The sequence below is a fragment of the Galeopterus variegatus genome, unplaced genomic scaffold (genome assembly GCF_000696425.1).
Source record: "Galeopterus variegatus unplaced genomic scaffold, G_variegatus-3.0.2 Scaffold5321, whole genome shotgun sequence".
NCBI classification, from domain to species: Eukaryota; Metazoa; Chordata; class Mammalia; order Dermoptera; family Cynocephalidae; genus Galeopterus; species Galeopterus variegatus.
This window is the reverse complement of record NW_007731432.1, coordinates 61,009-81,195: the sequence shown is the minus strand read 5'-3', so window position 1 is coordinate 81,195 and position 20,187 is coordinate 61,009. Positions and strand designations below refer to the sequence as shown.

Here is a 20,187-nt window from a genome sequence, read left to right as displayed (position 1 = left end):
AAAAAAAAAAAAAAAAAAAAAAAAAAAAAAAAAAAAAAGAGAAGGGAGAAGAGAGAGATAGAGAGAGAGAGAGAGAGAGAGAGAGAGAGAGAGAAACTATGTTTCTTAAAATAAAGTTAATTTAAAAAAGTCCCACCAATCTCTAAAGCTTCTTAATATTCACATTCAATCTCCAGACTTAGAATGTCTCCACCTACTTTCTCCTCTGCGTCAAACAAGGAAATGTAGGAAAGAAGCTTAACATTTTTGTACTGAATTATATTACTTTTCTATTCTATATTAATCATTAATATTGCAGCATTTCCATTCATTGGTATTGTATTTAAGGTAATAACAGTATTTCATCTTGCACAGGTTAAATAATCTTTTTGGGAATCGTGCCGTTAGTTATTGCTTTTGTGAAATGGTTTAGATGCCAGAGAACAAAACTGATATCAGTGTGGAGATCCCTTTTTAATTGATGAAATATAGAATGGATTTAGGTGGGGAAGCCTGGGCAAAGGCTTATTCAGGTGGAAAATAGGATGCAGATAAGAAAATACAAACTGATATAAAACAAAAGATACAAAACTGGGCACTTGTAGCTGTGGCATTTAAGAGACACAAATGAGATCATAAATGAGACCCATACTTCTGGAGTGCAGCAATTTGGAAAATGTGTACACTGTGAAATCATCTTTCTGTATATAGATAGAAAGATAAAATTCAAGTATCTGTATTGTTATGCCTTATTATTTTTTATTTTCTTCATTTTGGTTTTATATAATCCAAACATTTTTTACAATTACTGAATGTTACACAACTTTGAGTTAGCATTTTTGTTTGTTTTTTGTTTTTCTGTTTTATTGTAATGCACGTGTTCACGGGAATTGTCACTTGTTTTAAGAACCCTGTCCTGTAAGCGTCTTAATGTCCTGAAATAGTTATTTATTCATTTCTTAAGACTTTTCTATTTTATAACAAAGTAGCAAATCAATTACCAAGAGAATATAGCTCAATATATAGCAGATATGCTAATGTTTGATTAATAATCAAATTCATATTGGATGTACATTTAGAAGAAAAGCTGTTCTTGCAGAATTTTGCCCAGTTTCCCTGTAATTGCTGAATTTCTTAAGACAGCATTTCAAAAATTGACTGAGCATGCGGCATTTTAAGTTGTAGCAATCTCAGCAAATCTGCAGCTTTCTTTTATTTTGGGTAGTTGAATGGCTATGACCAAGTAGAATTCTTTATAAGTGTATTACACACCCACATGTATTAATATATCTCCATATGTATCTTCATATATATGTGTTCTGTGTTTTGTATGTACGCATACACATATAATCATATGAACCTAGATCCATCTAAATAACTGTAATAGTTACATTAGCTGCTATTCACATTTTCTGAATTCTAGACACTATGTTCTTCATTTTACGTGTACATTTTAAATTTTTTGTATCATTTAATCCTCATACAAATCCTTTGAAGTATGTACTTATATCTCAATTTTTCAAATGAAGAAATTAAAGCCTAGAGAAGTTAGATAACTTGCCCAAGATCACCCAGCAAATAAATCTTGGAGATGACATCTGAATCCAGACTCATAGTTTCAGATTCTACCCTCTTAACTAATTCTGACTTTCAGCATATGGTTTATAATAGGATAGATCAGTTTTTGACACTATACAAGAAATTTACATATTTGAGTTTTTGAATAGTGTAAGGAAAGCAATGTAGCATAGTCATTAAGAAAGTCATTAAGAAACTCACACTGCTTATGTTCAGTACCCGCACATGTTAACAGCATGTACTCAAATGCATTAGCCATTATTATTATATTAGAAATATATTTCAATTCAGAAGGCTTTAGTAGTGCAGCTCTACATTGACCAGTGTAGATTCTTAGAAGTAGGTGGGAAAAAACAAAAACAAAAATCCTAAAAGCCTGATGGTTTTGTAATCATAAGTGTAGTGAAAGCAATAATTTAAAACACACCCCCTTGCCAAATAAGCCAGACATAATTTCCTAAATCTGAATTCCCCACTCTCCATGCTGCCCGAAGCATGTTGCTATAGTGAGCGGGCTGTGTGACTTCACAGCACTCTTGATTGCAGTGCAATTTAGGCTGGACAGTATGGAAGCTATAATCCCCCTTGATTATTGACAGAATATTTTCATTGCTCCCAAATATTTGGGTCCCTTTAACTTTCTAATCAGCAAAATGTTAGTTAACATCATATGTTGGGCATAATTGCATGAATAGTATATTGTTATTTCAGGAGTTTTTTATTTTCTGAATAAGCATATTCAGAAGCCTCTGGAGAGCAGCAGATTGCTGCTGATTATTACCGTGTTCCCTATCTTTTTTTGGTATTTTAGTTGTCATGATCCTAAAAAGTGTGAAATGATTAGATTTTGAATTTTAAAGAGGGATAATTAAGAAAGATTAAATTTTTGGAAGTGTTTTAAACCGCAGAATAAAATGAGAGATTAAAGATGAGTTCTGTTGGGACAAGTAGCGTGGTGGTGAGTATAACCTTTCAATGTTGTTTCTGTTGGTTTATTTGACTTCCATTATTTAGGGTGGCAGAATTTATTCACAAAGTTGCAGATCGTTTTCCCTCTTGATATTGCAAAGCATATATATTCTTGGTATTTTGCTTTAGCTTTATATGTTTGACCAGTACTGTAAAATTCCAAAGGTTATGAGGCATCATAGCAGTTTCTGAACACAGGCATTGACATTTAGCATACTAGCAACAATGCAGTTTGTTGGTGCCTGGCTCAGCCAGCTGTTTCCTATGTATGCATTTCTAATTATTTAACTTTTAGCATTCCAGCACGTGAAACTTTTCAGATTTCCAAATTTTCTGGGCTTATTGCATTTAGTGCTTTCTTAAGTTACAGTGTTGGTGGTCTTCCTCTATTGAAATCAAGCAAGGATTACTTGTTGAAAATTCCAAGTTAACACAGAAACTTCTGATTTTAAGTTTTATTTTATTTTTCCATAAAAGTAGAAATAAGAATCATTCCATATTTTTAGAATTAACTGACAAACTTTTGGTCTAAAAAATTAAATGTTTATCTAAAGGTTTTTCCTCTATGTTTACAATAAAATACTGCAGTATATCTCTAGAGAAAAGCATGTTCAGTCAGCATCTTTTGATTTTTTTCCTTTTCACTTAAAGTCAGAATTAAATTGATGTGAGTGTGATATGATCTTTACTTTTCCTGGAGTAGTTTACTTCAGTTATGTTTGGTTCCTTTAAAAAGTGTTTATTTCCAGATTTAAGCCTGTAGATTTATCTCACATTGAACAGTACCTGAAAGTATTAAACTTGGTCAATCCAATTATAACTCCTTTAAATATCATAGATATTGAAATTTTACTCTGTGTAGTTTGGACGGTAGGACATGATACATGCGACCAGCTTGAAGGGACATTCCTTCACAGTAGGCTGCATTTACACTTGCCATCTGCTTGTTTATTTAGGTTCCGATATTGTTTCTTTCTGGATTTGGAATGGCAGGATTTAAAGTTGTTCATAAGATAGACCATTAGTGTTCGAAAGTACAGCTAAAAGTCTTGGCACACTTGACAGTGCCTTACTGATGTCATCCCCACAAAATGAATCTAGACTAAAATAGTAAGACTGATGATAAAATACCAATGTCAAAATAAAACCACATTATAGACTAATCAACAGGGCCACCACTAGCTATTTAAGATTTTGGTATAGAATAGAAAAAGCTGCCCCCTCCCAAGTTGTCACAAGAAAAAAAGAAAATCCCCTCTTTTGGAGTACCCTTGTCTGGGGCATACCCTCCACAACTATCTAAAGTGGCCCTCCAAATCTAGTTTCTGTATCTTTTACATGGATTTATATTTCCTAGGCTGTGGAATGCTTATATTTTGATAATTATAAGTGGAATTGTAGATAACTTATATTATATTTTGTTTCTTTGGACTTTTAGCAAAAGCTGAGGACAATGTGATAAAAGTATACCCTGTTTCGAACAGAAGTGCTAGCACAACCCCAAAGGACTTACTAAGAGGAGACCAGATAGTCCATTGATTATTCATGTGTGTGTATACCAGGGTACTTCAAACAGTTCATGGAAAGTTTATATTATTTTTTAATTCTATTTTTTCCATGAACTTTTTGAAAGTGCCTGTGGATGTGTGTGTCTGTGTGTGTATGAAGAATTTTGAGGCGTGGAGAATTCTGAAATCAAAGCCTGACCATAATGGCTGGAAAGAGAGAAAGAATCACACTGTACTTAGTACAGTGGCACAAGGATTGCCAAGTGTACTTGGGGCCTGAGTAGGTGTTGTATAGTTAGCCAGACTTGGGGAATTTGTAAAGACCTTGCCCAGGCAGGCTGCCTGCTTAGGTGAGAGGAGCCCAACTATGTAGATCCTATGCTGAGAAGAGTCCAAGAAGTCAGCCACAGGGTGCATGGTGCATGTAACTACAAAGACGTCTGAAGTATGCACTAATACAGGCCATAAAAATGTAGCAGGTGGCCTTCTGTCTCCCAGAAGGTTGTGATGCCATGACGATGACAACACTGGTTAAGATAACTTTTGCCTTACTCTTCTCAATTTTCATTCTCAGTCCTAATCATGGGGAGCCCAGGGGAAAAAAAAAAGAGAGAGATGGAGGAAGGGTAAAATCAGGAATCCCTTCTTCAGTGAAGTTTCTGATGTGAGGCATAGGCTGGCTTGGGGAGAACAGAAGGGAATCTTTATATTTGACCTCATGTTTTCAAACCTAAAAACGAGACTGTGCAGATATTCAAAGATGACCCAAGAATCTATGCATTCTACGTAAATTATTGTCCAAAAATCAGAAAGGGAAATTGGTCAGAGCATGTATAAATACAATGTCAGAATAGTTATTTATTGATCCATGCCAATTTCTACTTTTTAAATAAGTCAGTTATATCTTTTAAAGAGAGATAAATGAGGGTTTTTCTGTTTTTAATAAACTTGTTCCTGAGAGTTCTCATTTTGACTCAGTAAATATTTACTGAGCACCTAATATATTCCAGATACTCTTCTGGACACTCAGGAGATGTCAGTGAATGAAACAGACAAAAATTCCTTTCTTTCATAGAGCTTACCTTCTAGGATGGGAAGGGAGGAGATAATGATATTACTCAGTATACTAGAAGTCCATGGAAAAAAAAAATGAAGCAGAGCGGGTGGTGGGGATGGAGAATACAACGGAAAAAGTAGGACATGAGCAAAGACTTGAAGTACATGAGATGAGCCATTGAGGTGTCTGAGGGAAGAGTATCAGGCAGAGAGAGGAGCAAACACAGAGGGCAGAAGTGTGCCTGGAGTGGTTCGGGAGGGAACAGCTCGAATCATAGGAATTTTTAAGACACTTGTCTAAGGTGTGGCATGCAATGCATTTCATGCAGTAGAGCCTTATAAATGTAAGCTGAATAAATGAGTAAGGGCCAGCAGCAGTTATTTGTTGGAAGACACCCTATGCTTCCTCTTTGCTGTGCCTCTTTCACATCTTTGGTGCTGAAGTGCTAGGGTGGTAACCTGAGGCTGCGGGGAAAACACTGGGGGCTAGGGCTGCCTTTGCACTGAACATAAGCCCCACTTCCTTATAAAGCCTTGGCACTTATTTTGTGTGCCTCTTTCACATCTTTGGTGCTGAAGTGCTAGGGTGGTAACCTGAGGCTGCGGGGAAAGCACTGGGGGCTAGGGCTGCCTTTGCACTGAACATAAGCCCCACTTCCTTATAAAGCCTTGGCACTTATTTTGGGGGAAGTTCTTTGCCATCTTTGTAAACTTCCTATTCTTTTTCTCCAGCCATACTAGCTTTCTTTTTATTTCTTGAACCACCAAATGTCCTTTTTGCTAGGTGTCTTGATACTGCTTCCTTCACTGAGTAGGGGCTCCCCAATTGTCACACAGCTGGCTGCTTCATGTCATTTAGGTCTCATCCCCTTTGTCACCCACAGAGGGAGGTCTTTCCTGTCCTCGCGATCTAGGTTGGACCCCACTGCCCCAGTTACTCTACCTCATCTTCCTGGCATTAGTTTCTTAGGACTTGTATGTGTGTGAAATTGTGATGTTTATTTTGTCTTTCCTTGTCAGTCCTTCACTAAAATGTAAAATAATTAAACCAAAATTTTGTCATGTTCACTGCTGTGGATCAGCAGAGCTCAACTGTAGTGCAATGGAATTAAGTCCTCAGAAAATGCAATTCGTTGCAGAGTGGACAAATTATATAAATATAAAAAGTAACATTTATTATTTACTGTCTGCTGTAAACTGTGCTAACATACTGTTCTACAGATTTCCTATTTAAAGCATCTTGCCAACACCGTTGTCTCTGTTTTACGGGAACAGTTACCCAAGTAATTTACCCAGAATTACACAGCCAATTAGTCAGACCGTTCTCTGACTTTACAGTCTTGTAACCATTGTACAACACAGCCATTAAGACAGCACTGCAGCAGCCCCAGTTCCTCTGCAGTTCAGCACATTAGAAGAGTGGGGTTTTATTCCCTTTATTGGGCAGTGATCAGACTCCTTTATTTGGATTGTGGGTGAGAGAGGGCAAGGGAATGATGTTTAGCAGATATCAAAGACTGGTGTCTCAGGCTGAACTTAACCCACAGTCATCTTTGGTTGGTTTGGCACAGTGTTTAAAAACAGGAAGACTCACCTAAAAATCTAGATTTGATGCTTCTCTTGAGTAGCAGCTGCCCCCTGCAGTGGGTCTGTGTGCTCCTGCTCACTTCAGTTGCCCTCTGTCCTTGTCTTACTCCCAGCTGCCTGGCACAAAAGGCATTTCACGTCGTTCAGAGGATTATGAGGACAAGACGTAGCATCATGTTTGAGTAACTGATGCACATACAGTTGCAGAAATAGAGTTATATAACCAGAACCAAGAAAAATGCAGAGCTAGCTCTCTTTACTATTGCAGGATGCGTGCACTCCTACAAGAGACCAGGAGTCACTACACAGCTTTCCTCATAGACAGGAGAAGTGCCAGAGTTCTCTTGTTTAGAGGCAGCCCAAACTATCCCATTCATCGCATTGAATCAACATTGTTTTTTTCTCCCACCATTGACATTCTGATCTGCTTGTAGAGAGTCCCCAGGATCCAGAGTCAAATAGATCCTACTTTCTGGGATGTGAATTGGAATCGTCAAGGCAGCCACAGACTCAGGCTAAAATGACTGTGGATCTAGTATATGAAATCACGATGCCTTTCTTACCATTCTGATAACTGGACTCTGATACGCCTGAATTTGCCTAGCATCTTGTTGATTTACTACTGTGACTGGTATTACAGCAAACAGAGACTTCCCAATTTTTGCTTATCTGCCCCTAGAACTGTTATTTGGGAACAAATATGATGCTAGTTTTTCAGAGGTAAACTAAAAAGTACGTATACATTTAACACACTTAAAACAGTTATTTTTCTTATATGGTGGGCATTTAGTTTTGGTTACCTACAGGCACATAGTGTTATGTGTCAGTATATTTAAAAATATTGTATAAAGAAGTATTATTCAAATTTTCTGAGTAGGAAATAATATTCAGAAAATAATTATTCAAATGGACTCAATATTGGTAAGCATTTCTTTATCCTCTGCCTTGACTCCAACTTGACTCTTTAAAATTCAAAATAGCTTTTAATTTTTAATTTTGGATAAAAATTCTATTTGAATAAAAACAGGTTTTTATTCTTGTTATTATTTCTATCATGTTCTTTCTGTCTGATGACTAATTTTTCTATAGTAGAGTCTTCTAGGTCTAGAAATTGAGGACAAAATTTTTGTTACTTTATTCTGATTTACCACAAATGCTCCAAAAAGACATGCCATCAGCTTCTAGGTCTCTAGTTAGTTCATCTTCTTTCCTTAACCAACATTTTCTAAAATAAACTTCTAAACACACACACACACACACACACACACACACAGAATGAATATTTTTTAAATGCCTGATTTTTTGCCAAGAGAAGCAGTTAAAATCTGTGATGTATAGACTCCTAAAAATTGATCACTCTTTGTACAGGCTTTATTGTTTAGTGAGGTCTTACATGATGGGCAAAGATGGACTTAATTGCAATTTAAAGTGCTGTGTTACCTCAATTCTGTTTTATTATTAGATTGATAGGTTAATGTCTATAAAGTGCTTTGAGTTTTTATACAGGACTAGAGAGATTTATGCAATTATGTGCAAAATTTATGTGCAATTATGTGTATACCTTGAAGAAAGAATAAATGTCTTAAATATTTTATAGCACATGTACTCTCATGAAATATATTATTGACAGCAGGCTAAAGGTGAGGAGGATGGCATCTTATTAATCTTTGTATCTTTTGTCCCTCGTCTCCCCCGCCCACTGCCCATCATGCCTGGTACTTTATGAAAGCTCAGTAAAAGTAAGAACTGTATCTTTTGTCCCTCGTCTCCCCCGCCCACTGCCCATCATGCCTGGTACTTTATGAAAGCTCAGTAAAAGTAAGAACTGAAGAGAATGTCTTGTGTTATTGTTATCAACCCTATCATTTGTAATAGATTTCCCAAGCCTTTACTGTCTCGTCTGGCTTTAAATCTCCTCCATCTTTTGTCCCTCGTCTCCCCCGCCCACTGCCCATCATGCCTGGTACTTTATGAAAGCTCAATAAAAGTAAGAACTGAAGAGAATGTCTTGTGTTATTATTATCAACCCTATCATTTGTAATAGATTTCCCAAGCCTTTACTGTCTCGTCTGGCTTTAAATCTCCTCCGAATATGCCTTCTCTCATTTAAATAGTATTTAATTTTTTACTTGTGTAATTGTTTGATTGCTAAATCTTACGGTCAACAAGTTGAACATTCAGCTAATACCCTTTGCAAATAAAGTGACATCATTCTTGATAGCGAGGGGATATACAGTCAGTGCAGTATTTCAGGAGATTCTGACAACTGGTGGTCAAAGAACATTAATCAAGTAACTGAGATGTTGTAAAATTGGTAAAAATTACACAGAAACCAGGAATAAAAAGGTTTGAGATGGTCTGTGGCCAGCCTTTTAACCTTTTGAGGAGTTTTAGCATTCCTGCATTTGTGAATTTAATGGCTCTTCAGTTTCGCGTGCTTAAGACCCTTTTTATTACAGGTAATTTTCTGCATAAAGCAATCAGCTAGGCAAGCTGTATTTCAAAACTTTTAAATGTCTTTTATTACATTATCATCACTGTGGTCGATTCATTTATAATACACAAAGCACTCCCATTTGGAGAGATTTATTCTCATATCAGTTTTTTTCCTGGGTTTGCCAGAACCCCGTCATGTTCGTGTTCTGAAGGTTAATGCCCAAAGTCAAGCAGACAGAAGCCAAGTGCTGCAAGGTTTCCAAGATTAGGACTGATTCCCTTCACAGAAATAAATGATTCCTGCCATGTTCAGTGATTTTGTGCAGTGCTCCCCACGGCTGAGCGAGTGCATCAATACTGTAGTCCTTACATGCTGTACATACTGATGACACTCAGTGTTAACTTGATTGACTGAGTGGTGCACCGGAGAAGACGCACCTGCGAGAGAAGTGCAGACACATATATTTTTATCCTGGTTTCGAAACATTTATTTTACATTTATTTTACTTGGGAGTTATAGTTTCACATTCCATGAGCTCTCAAGCCACACTGCTAAGGTAGAACAAACCTTTAAATGCTGCTTTGTTGTCAGAATTATACCAAAAATGGTCTCAGGTTTATACCCTTTGCCAAAGCCTGATTTTATGCTTTTGGGGGAAAATGACATGAAGGTGACTATCAAGAATCCTGACAGATTAGGAGCTCTGTAGAATTTAAGTCTCTTAAGAGGTTCTATCTAACGATGGGCAAATGGATCATTTAATTCAATTATGAAATATTATTTTGGCTATATTTTTATGTTATATTTTATTATCATGTTTTGTAGGCTTTGAGGCAGCAGCAAAAAAGAAGAAATGGAGTCTCAATGATGGTAAACAAGACTGTTCCTCGTGTTGTTTTGACACCATTAAAGGTGTCTGATGAGCAGTCGGATTCGCCTTCAGGTAAAGAGCTAAAATATTGTATGCCTGGCCAGTTTCCTCCCGAAGGAGACTTCCTCACTGACAGAGATGTCATAATTTTTTTTCAGAAACTGAGTAATATTTCCACTTGAGGTTTGGTTTAATTTTTTTTATACCTTTCACTCTTTCAGTCATTCAGAAATGTGGAGTGTTTCCCAGTTTAAAAAAAGGCGGGGGGAGCACCAGTGTTTTCATCCTCATCTAATGACTTTATTTGCACTGAGTAATATTTCCACTTGAGGTTTGGTTTAATTTTTTTTATACCTTTCACTCTTTCAGTGATTCAGAAATGTGGAGTGTTTCCCAGTTTAAAAAAAAGGGGGGGGGAGCACCAGTGTTTTCATCCTCATCTAATGACTTCATTTGTTAATGTCACTAAATGTAAGAAAATGCATGGTGACGCTAGGCAGATTTTTTTGTTGCTGTTGCTTTGGCTTTTGTTTGAATGTTGAACTTTAATGCTGGACCACATGCTGATGTGTAATGCCATCAAAAGCAGTTCTTCCGTGAGTGTGAATTTGTTTTTCAGTCCTCTGCTGCAAAATCAGGAATCGTTTATTAGTTTCTGTGTCTGGCAACATTCTTCTCACCTCCATGCAGCCCCGACCTTTTCTTCTAATTTACCTTCTGTCATGTTATCAACTATGTACCGTTCTAGTTATTATAGATGAACGTTTGCATTTTCAGTTTCTACTTCAACATAAAGTTATTTATAAAGGTATGATCTCTCCCTGTCTTCAAGACTCACTGCTTCATCTTTGTGTCTCTGTTTTGTATCATCTCTAAATGGCATAGCGTTGTTCAAGTTTATTTGTGTATTTTTACAAAAGATCTGACTCTATTTCTTTTAAAAGCTATCAGATTAGTGAATGTGTTTTTGACTCCACTGTTAGGCCATCTGTTCTTGCTTTTTGTTCTGTTTGATTGATTTATTGGCCTTTTCTCTTTATATCCAGTAGGGGAATCAGATTGTGGCCAAAGGTAGTATATTATTACTCTTGGAAAAAAAGATTACATCTATGGTTTTTAAAACAATTTTAGATTTTTCTTTTCAAGGACAGCAAGAGGAAGATAACGACATAATAACTATTTCTTTTTTAGGATCTGAATCTAAAAATGGTGAAGCAGACAGTTCAGATAAAGAAATGAAACATGGGCAAAAATCTCCTACTGGAAAACAAACAAGTCAGCACTTAAAACGATTAAAAAAGTCTGGTTTAGGTGAGTGTTCAATAGACTGTGACTTTTCACATTTTAAAGGTTTATGTCTTTTCAAATAAATTACGGAAAATTCTCAGAACTTATTTTTTATTGGTTAAACAAGGGAATTATAATATCCTTCCATTTATCTAAACCTAAAAGGGTACTAGGTAAGGAAACATTGCAGTTACAATTCAGTGATCTTAAGCTTATTACTAGATTTTTGAATGATATTATTGGATGAAGCATAGGATAAAGGTAAGAGAGTTAAAATGATATATGTATTCAAATAATTATCTGCCCAGTCATGATTCTATCTAATGTGCAGAGTTTTGTCTATGCAATCTAGGTTTCGCTGTATTGGAATATACTGTATTGGGGAAAAAATGGAAGTTTTATAAAGGCTTCAATGAACTGGAGTGTACACTGGGGTCTGCTGCAGTGAAACTGTTCTGCCTTGCTTTTTGTCTCTGCTGCTTGAAATATTTAGTACTGCCTGTCTGAAAAATAGTGTGAAATTGCTGAGAAGTGTGGGAGACACAGTCCATGGGTCTTACAAGGCCAGCATCAGGTTTTCATCTTCTAAATATTTCCTTCCTGATAACTTTTTGTCAGAAACCCAACAGCAGCATTCAGGGAAAGAGGAGTATGAGAATTAAAAAAATAAAAATAAGCATATTCTAGGCTGAACATTATAATTCTCGACCACCCCTGCCTTGTTAAATGACCTGGACCTAAGGGCTTCATTTCTCTTAGTTATTTCACCTGTAAATAGGGGTAATGATAATAACCTGAATCATTATTTTGTGAAATGGTTGGTAGAGAGTACGTATTTATTGATTTGAACTTTATTACTGGTTCTGGCTCTTACTTTCTTGGCAACTTAGGATAGTTCTTATTTGCAGAGTTTATCTGTTTGTAAAATTTAAGCACAGTTTAAGCTGATTAATTTATTTTTAGTCAAGTTTTATTGATTGTGTACTGTATACTAGGCATTTTCTTAAATCCTGAGAACATACTTTCAGTGAAAAGCCTTTGAATAGGATTTATATGTCCTTAGATAAGAGAGACTACTGGGAAAGCAGAATTTATTTTTGATTTAAATTATTTAAATATAGCATGGTTATCTATTTTACGTTATTTCCAATGCTAAATAATTTTATAGTTATTGTCTAGCCCATAATATATCTATATGTGTTTGTGTATAACCACACTTACATGTTCACTGACATGTTTTCTTCCTAGTTCTCTGGGTGTTGAAAAGTAAGTAATATAAGTAGCTTTTGAAATAGAAAACTGCAGTGGGAGAGTAATATGTGAAGAATGTACTAAAAAAAAAATATATTCAGAACACTACCATGTTACCATACACTAAACGATTTAAAGGTCAGTGACCTTTAGTTAAAAACAGTCTGCCACCAACCTCAGTAAAGTCGATGTAATGAATGTAAAAAAATTCAAGGCACAGAGGCCTCTGAGTTTATTTACTTAGCTATGTTCCAAACTGGAAGCCAACTAGACAGTGGACTGTGTTTATAGTGTTACCAGGATCCTCTCAGGGTCTCAGGTCATCATTCAGGATCTAATTGTTACCTTGAAGGCTATACTCAAGCAGACAGAGAATCAGAATTTTTTTCTTTTTTATACATTGAGAGTCAACTGGAAGGTATAAAGGATGAGTCTGCTCTTAGGAAATCCTGCATGCCACTAAACATCTTACATGTTAAAAATGGTGCTGCTGTAGTACTTTGGTTGATTTCATACCAAATAAAATAATAAAGGAGACCACCATGATCTTTTTAACCTGCTTTGTTTTAGACTATAAAGTAGTAGAAATAATGAAACTAATGGAGAATGGACAAGTGAAATCATATTCACTATCTATAGAATGGTCAAGGTATTTTGACGTAAGTTATCTCATTTAATTCTTACTTCACTTCTGTACAATGGAATGATTTCCATTTTACAGCTGAAGAGACAGGCCCAGAAGAAAGTTGTCCATAAATGACACAACTAAGATACAAGCCAAGGCATTTCAAACTCCAAAGTCAAAACCATTCATCTTGGATACAACCTAAATGTCAAATCAGCTGGCCTATATTTTATACCTGTAGGTACCACTGAGGAGAAATAGCAGTATATGAAAAGATGAGTCTACCATAGAGGTGAAAGTGCAGGTGTAATAGTTACTTGTGGAGGAGAGCTAGCAACTGTAAGATTTCCTGGCTGATCCTGTATCAGACAGAACGAAGAAGAAGGTAGGATTTGAAATAAGTCAACTAAGGTAAAAATCTGTCAAAAATAAACTGTAGGTGATTACTGGGAAGAAACGAGCAACTGTAAGATTTCCTGGCTGATCCTGTATCAGACAGAACGAAGAAGAAGGTAGGATTTAAAATAAGTCAACTAAGGTAAAAATCTGTCAAAAATAAACTGTAGGTGATTACTGGGAAGAAACTGTGACTGACTAACCTAGCAGGCTACTGAGTGGAATGGCTTATTCTGTGTGAATGAAGTCAGTGGTCCTTATAAAGCTTCCATATATGCCCAGGAGTATAAAATGAAAAATGAAAAAATGTAAAATGAAAGAGTCTTAAACGTAACCATCTCCAGACAATAACCCCTGTCTTTTTTAGGCAGTGATGTTCCGTTACAATCAGGATGATATTTATTACTCTGTAAGATGTATTTATGTATATTCTGCTCTCTCTCTTTGCCATTAAGTTGTTAACTTTTTGCAAACATTGACCTTCCTGTCCATCTTTGTGGTCCTTAACCCATTAAATCCCTCTTGTTTAGCAGGTGCTGAAGTTTTGAGTGAGTGAATGATTATAGTTAACTGAATGGGCTAGGTAGTAAGTTTGTCTGGATGAATGATGCTGTAGGTTTCAGCATAGCAGTGAAGCTGCTTATATCTCCTTGAATGAAAATGATCCTTTGTTTCCAGGGCAGGTCATTCTTTGTGGAGTTGCAGAACCAGTGCAAAGGAATGATCCCACCCCGCACCCCTTAGCCAGATAGAGAGAGCCTGTTCTTCCTCATCTATATTTACCACCTGAATTAGACAGTAATTCATACAGTTTCAGAAATGTGATTTTAACCTTCTTCGCTTTTTCTAGGTAGGGGTAGCTATATGTAAGTCGTAACTTGTTGAAACCATTCTGAATAAAAACAAATACCAGAAGTTTGTTCTAATTTAAATTGGTAATTCTGAAACGAAATCCAGTCAAAAGCAGATTTCAGGGTTTAAGTCTAATTTTTCATTCTCATTTAACAGGATAAAAAATACTTCTGGGCCGGCCCGGTGGCGCACTGCTACAGTGTGCCGCTTGAGAGTGCGGTGGCGCTCCCGCCAAGGGTTCGGATCCCACATACAGACCGGTTGCCGCTCACTGGCTGAGCGAGGTGCGGGAGCAACACCGAGGGTTGCGATCCCGTTGCCGGTCCCGGTCCGGTACGGGCGCGACACTGAGGGTTGCGATCCGTTGCCGGTCACGAAAAAAGACAAAAAGGAAAAAAAAATACTTCTAATTATCCCCTAAGTACTTCCTCTTAATGTCTGGCAGTTACTTAATTTGTCAAATTGCAGGATATCCACCCTGTTCAAGGTATGGGTTTCACTTGGGTCTTGGAATCTAATGAGATGTAGGCTGAGAGACAGTGGACCCACTGTGTTGCCCTGAGTGCCCTGAAGAACACACCATAGACCTACTCAGAAGAGAGAGCAGGAGACTTCATAGGCCCAACTTCAATGGAGAGCGTTAGGAGTACACACTAAAAAAAAAAAAATGATACTAAGTCTTGAGCTTCAATTCAATATTTAATAGATTCGGTTGCTCTAGTTCTGATGGTAATCTAGAAGTCTGTATGAGAAACATATCACTCAGCATGGGAACCCACTACTGCTGATGTAGATTTTTTGCTTTTTTTTTTTGTCGTTGTTGTTCATTTGCTCTTATGTGTTATGTATGAAAAGGATTATGTATGAAAACTATGAGAATATTTATCTGAGTAGCCCTCTGATTGAATAGACGTGGTAACATGGGGTGAGTGCCTGCCTTTGGGGGGTAAATATCATGGTTCTAAATAGTATTTCTCTGATAATGGTGTAGTATAACAAAAGCAAAACCTAGATGGTCCCTCTTCTATTTCTAAAGCAACCATAGTATAAAACACTTCTAATATATATAAAAAGAAATGTTAACAATGTCTACAAAGGCTCTTTTATTACTATAGGCCTTAAAATTATTAAAACTTTGGTAGAAAAATGTTAAACTACTAAATAACTAGGCAGTAGATACTTTATCTGGTGAGATGGAGGGTAGGTGCCAGCTGTAAATGGGGTTTGAAGTGTATTTTTTTCTTGCCTAATCAGTTGTTTTAATAATTTCCCTCCTTGTTTTAGTCAAGGATAAAACTCATTTTAAACCTCTCCCGTGGAGTTTCCTGAGGCAACCCTAGCACATTATCATCTCACTGTCTTCATAGCACTTAAAGCATGGGTTTGTGAATACTTTAAAAAATTCTTTAATGATATACTTTCTTTCTACTTGTTTTACATTTCTTATTTTCTCACATTTTTCTCTAACTAAAGTGTATGTTCCTTGAATTCAGGGTCATTGACCTAAACCAGTTTTTAAATACACTCCTTCCTATCCAATCACACAGTAGGAGTTTAAAAAGTGCTTACTTAAGCAAACCTTAGCTTCTACTGAATGTCTCTGAAGGGATTTTCATAAATGTCCTTGTTGAGCACAACTTCTGGGATTCCGTCCAATATATCTTATTTGGTTTAATCTTTTCAGTAAAGAATTACAGCTTTTCTGGTTTTACAAAATGTTACATACTCTAAATGAAAGCAGAAAAATTAAAGTTTGAATAATAACCCTACATCCTTGCATCTAAAATAATTATGCCGTGTTTTGTAAACATTATTTGACATCTCTTACTGGGTAGCTATAGCCAGAGATAGTCTTAGAAAATATGTATTATACCATTTAGTTAAAAGTGTAGTTAATTTTAGGCTAAATCATAAAAAAAAAGTAAAACCAAAAAACAAAATTGTTAAACATTGCCATAAAATGCATTCATATCGGGCCGGCCCGGTGGCGCACTGGATAGTGCGCCGCTTGGGAAGCGTGGCGGCGCTCCCGCCCGAGGGTTCGGATCCCACATACAGACCGGTTCCCGCTCACTGGCTGAGCAAGGCGCGGGAGCAACACCGAGGGTTGCGATCCCATTGCCGGTCCCCGGTCCAGTACGGGGGCAACACTGAGGGTTGCGATCCGTTGCCGGACACAGAAAAAGACCAAAAAAAAAAAATGCATTCATATCTAAAAGTTCTCTCCAAAGATATCCAAAATATGAAAAACTAAAATAGGAATGATTATCTTTCTAACTATTCATTTTAACTTTGGACAATATACTATAAAAGATAGGAAAATAATTATACTTATTTATTAAGTTCTTCCTATGTCCATGTTTTTGTTATATTATTTTTTAAGCATCAAGGTTAATAGCGTGTTGTTTGTTTAACCGTCATCCCTCTAGTGCTTTAACCCTGCTACTGTATTTTAATGGATTCAGTGATCCACGATAGACTTTTTACACTGTTTTTCCATGTGTGAAGGTTACGTTGATTCATATTGTATATGATTAGACTTTGTCCTCCGATACATTTCTTTTCCCTTAGACTTTACTCTTTGAAAGCCTAATTTTCTTCTCTGAGCTCTCTCTCAGAATCAATTCTCTCCAGTTTCTTTGAAACAATGGAGAACTCTTACGATCTGAACTCTTTCTGTATTTCTTTGGGCAGTTCCTCTGGTCGGCCTGATCTGCCTTTGCATGTGCTTCTTCTCTCTGTGTGCGTGTATCTGCCTGTCTGTGTGTGTATTTTGTGCATAATCCCTGTGTGGGTTCCTTTTGGGGAAATATGAATCTTGAAGCCAGCAGACTACCCCTGGATCAACAAGTGCTCCATAGTCTGCAGCCTTTACTCAGATTGGTGGTCTCAGAACTTCCTCGGCCAAAATAATAGAGAATTTCCCTGAGCCTAACTGAACACATCCCTCATGATTTTTGTTCTGAGATTAGCCTAGTGTCTTCTTATATGGCACAGACTCTTACTGTGGCAGTTTGGCAATTGCTGCTCGTCTTCTGTCCTTCACCTTACCTCAGCTACCTCTGACCCTCTTGGCTAAGTGTCTGGGAATTAGACACAAAAATGACTACACATTGTTCCTTCTCTGGGTACTGTAGGGAGACATGAGGCACGAGCTTTAATGAGAGAAGACAGTCATATATAATTGGATTGTTCTTAAGCCAATTAAGAGTACATGTGTAAGGATAATTAAAATGGAATTAAACATCCTCTGTGGTAACACATTTAGTACATCTGCTGTGCCTTTGTTCCAAAGTTATAAAACATATTTTTGCCTAGGTGGACATCTTTGAAATAGATCCTCTTTTGGTTTTGACACAAAAGACTATGTACTTCTCTGAAGCCTGATCTGCCTTTGCATGTGCTTCTTCTCTCTGTGTGCGTGTATCTGCCTGTCTGTGTGTGTATTTTGTGCATAATCCCTGTGTGGGTTCCTTTTGGGGAAATATGAATCTTGAAGCCAGCAGACTACCCCTGGATCAACAAGTGCTCCATAGTCTGCAGCCTTTACTCAGATTGGTGGTCTCAGAACTTCCTCGGCCAAAATAATAGAGAATTTCCCTGAGCCTAACTGAACACATCCCTCATGATTTTTGTTCTGAGATTAGCCTAGTGTCTTCTTATATGGCACAGACTCTTACTGTGGCAGTTTGGCAATTGCTGCTCGTCTTCTGTCCTTCACCTTACCTCAGCTACCTCTGACCCTCTTGGCTAAGTGTCTGGGAATTAGACACAAAAATGACTACACATTGTTCCTTCTCTGGGTACTGTAGGGAGACATGAGGCACGAGCTTTAATGAGAGAAGACAGTCATATATAATTGGATTGTTCTTAAGCCAATTAAGAGTACATGTGTAAGGATAATTAAAATGGAATTAAACATCCTCTGTGGTAACACATTTAGTACATCTGCTGTGCCTTTGTTCCAAAGTTATAAAACATATTTTTGCCTAGGTGGACATCTTTGAAATAGATCCTCTTTTGGTTTTGACACAAAAGACTATGTACTTCTCTGAAGCTGCTTTTTTCTGTGATGTTCATAAAATTTTTGAACCATACTAAATAGTGACAGCACTAGTTCTACTTTTCATACTGCTCATAGCATATGTTTCAAAAGTAAAAAAAAAAAAAAAAAAATCCCCAATACTTCCCATCTCTCCCACCCCCCATCATAGTTACTCTCAATAAATGACCTCAGCTCCTGTGTATGAGAAAATTTAGGGCGTATAATAACAAGTGAATCCTTTTCTGTATTTTTCAACAATTTTGGCTCTAGGTTGTGCCTTTGCCTCTAATGCTGAGAAAGGAAGTTCATGCTAATTCTTCTCCCTGTAGTCTGTTTTTTTTATTGTGAAATACTTCAAACATGTAGAAAAATACAGGTACTAATAAAACAGACACCGATATTATACCTATCACCTCGACTCAACAAATGTGAACTTTTTAAAAAATATGCACAACTTATATGCTTTTTTGCATTTATAAGTGAGACCAGCAGGTAAATTTTCTTTCTCTTATTCTCCTTGTTCTTATTTTGGAATAAAGGTTATATTAATGTTATAAAGTGAATTATAGAGCTTTCTTTCTTTGCCTATTCCTCATAATATGTATATAATGAAGTAATATGAGAGTTACAGAGAATAGGTAAGGAAAGTAGGCCCCCACCCCACTTAAAATACGTCTTTAGAGCTATTTCTAATTTGTGCTTTGTGTAGATGTGGGTTGGGAAGATTGCCTACTGTTTCACTTTTAAAAATTTTTTACAAATTTATTCAAGTTTTCTATTTTCACATTAAATGTGAAAATTTATAAACTTAAAGTGCTTTATCTATCTTCAAAGATATTGGCAGAAGACATAGTATTATGCTTTTTAAAATCTATTTTTAATTAGAATTACATGTATCTTTTAAATATGTACTGCCTAATATTATGTCTCTACCTTTCATTCCTATTCATGTTCGTTTACACCGTCTCTCACCAGAGATGTCTATTTTATGAACTTAAAAACTTGTTTTCTTGATGGTCTTCATTCTTCTTTTCTGTTTCATGAATGTCTGCACTTATTTTTATCATCTTTCTTTCCTTTTTTGGGAATGAACTATTCTTTAGTTCATTTTATTAACTTCATGATTCGAACACTTAACTCTTAAATCTTCGACCTTTGTTTCCGCTCTCCAATATATGCAACTTACCTTTAAAACAAATTGAGCAGCATTTTACACATTTTGCTATTATTGTTTAGAATCCACATTTTTTAAACTTCCATTACAATTTTTTTTCCTTTAACTTGTGAAGTACTTACAAGTGTGCTTTTAAATGTCCAAATATATAATGGGTGTAAGGGGGATTGGAGAGTTGTTATCTTTGTGAGATACCTAATTTAATTTCTTTTTGGGCAGAGAGATGAAGTTTCATACGAGGATACTTGAAAAAGTTCATGGAAAAGTAAATTAAAAGATAATATAAATCTTTCCAGGAATTTTTTGAAGTACTAGTATCAGTATTTGTTGGGACTTCTTGGTCACTTGTATTCTTTTTTTTTCTTATTGTCTGTCTGGCTAGGCTAAGGCCTGGAATCCTCACAGCGCCAATTGTCTAGCTCATAATCCTGTTTGTGATGCCAATTGTAAAGCTACTCAGCCATGCTAGTTGTTGGGCTCCTTTACCTGCCGGTAATCCTGCTAACTGGGCCGATTGTTGAACTAAGGCTGGGTCTGGAGCTCCCAGACCCCTCAAGCCACTCACAGACTGG

General features: G+C 36.6%; 1 protein-coding gene across 1 annotated transcript in view; it reads left to right on the top strand.

Annotated features, from left to right (window-relative positions):
* LOC103604665 (putative Polycomb group protein ASXL3) overlaps positions 1-20,187 on the top strand; it is a gene marked incomplete at its 3' end in the record, with an annotated part of 135,463 nt that overhangs the window by 57,466 nt on the left and 57,810 nt on the right. The window contains exons 7-8 of the mRNA XM_008589237.1: positions 9,940-10,057; positions 11,177-11,296. Coding sequence (XP_008587459.1) covers positions 9,940-10,057; positions 11,177-11,296 — 238 coding nt within the window. The remainder of the gene's footprint in view (positions 1-9,939; positions 10,058-11,176; positions 11,297-20,187) is intronic.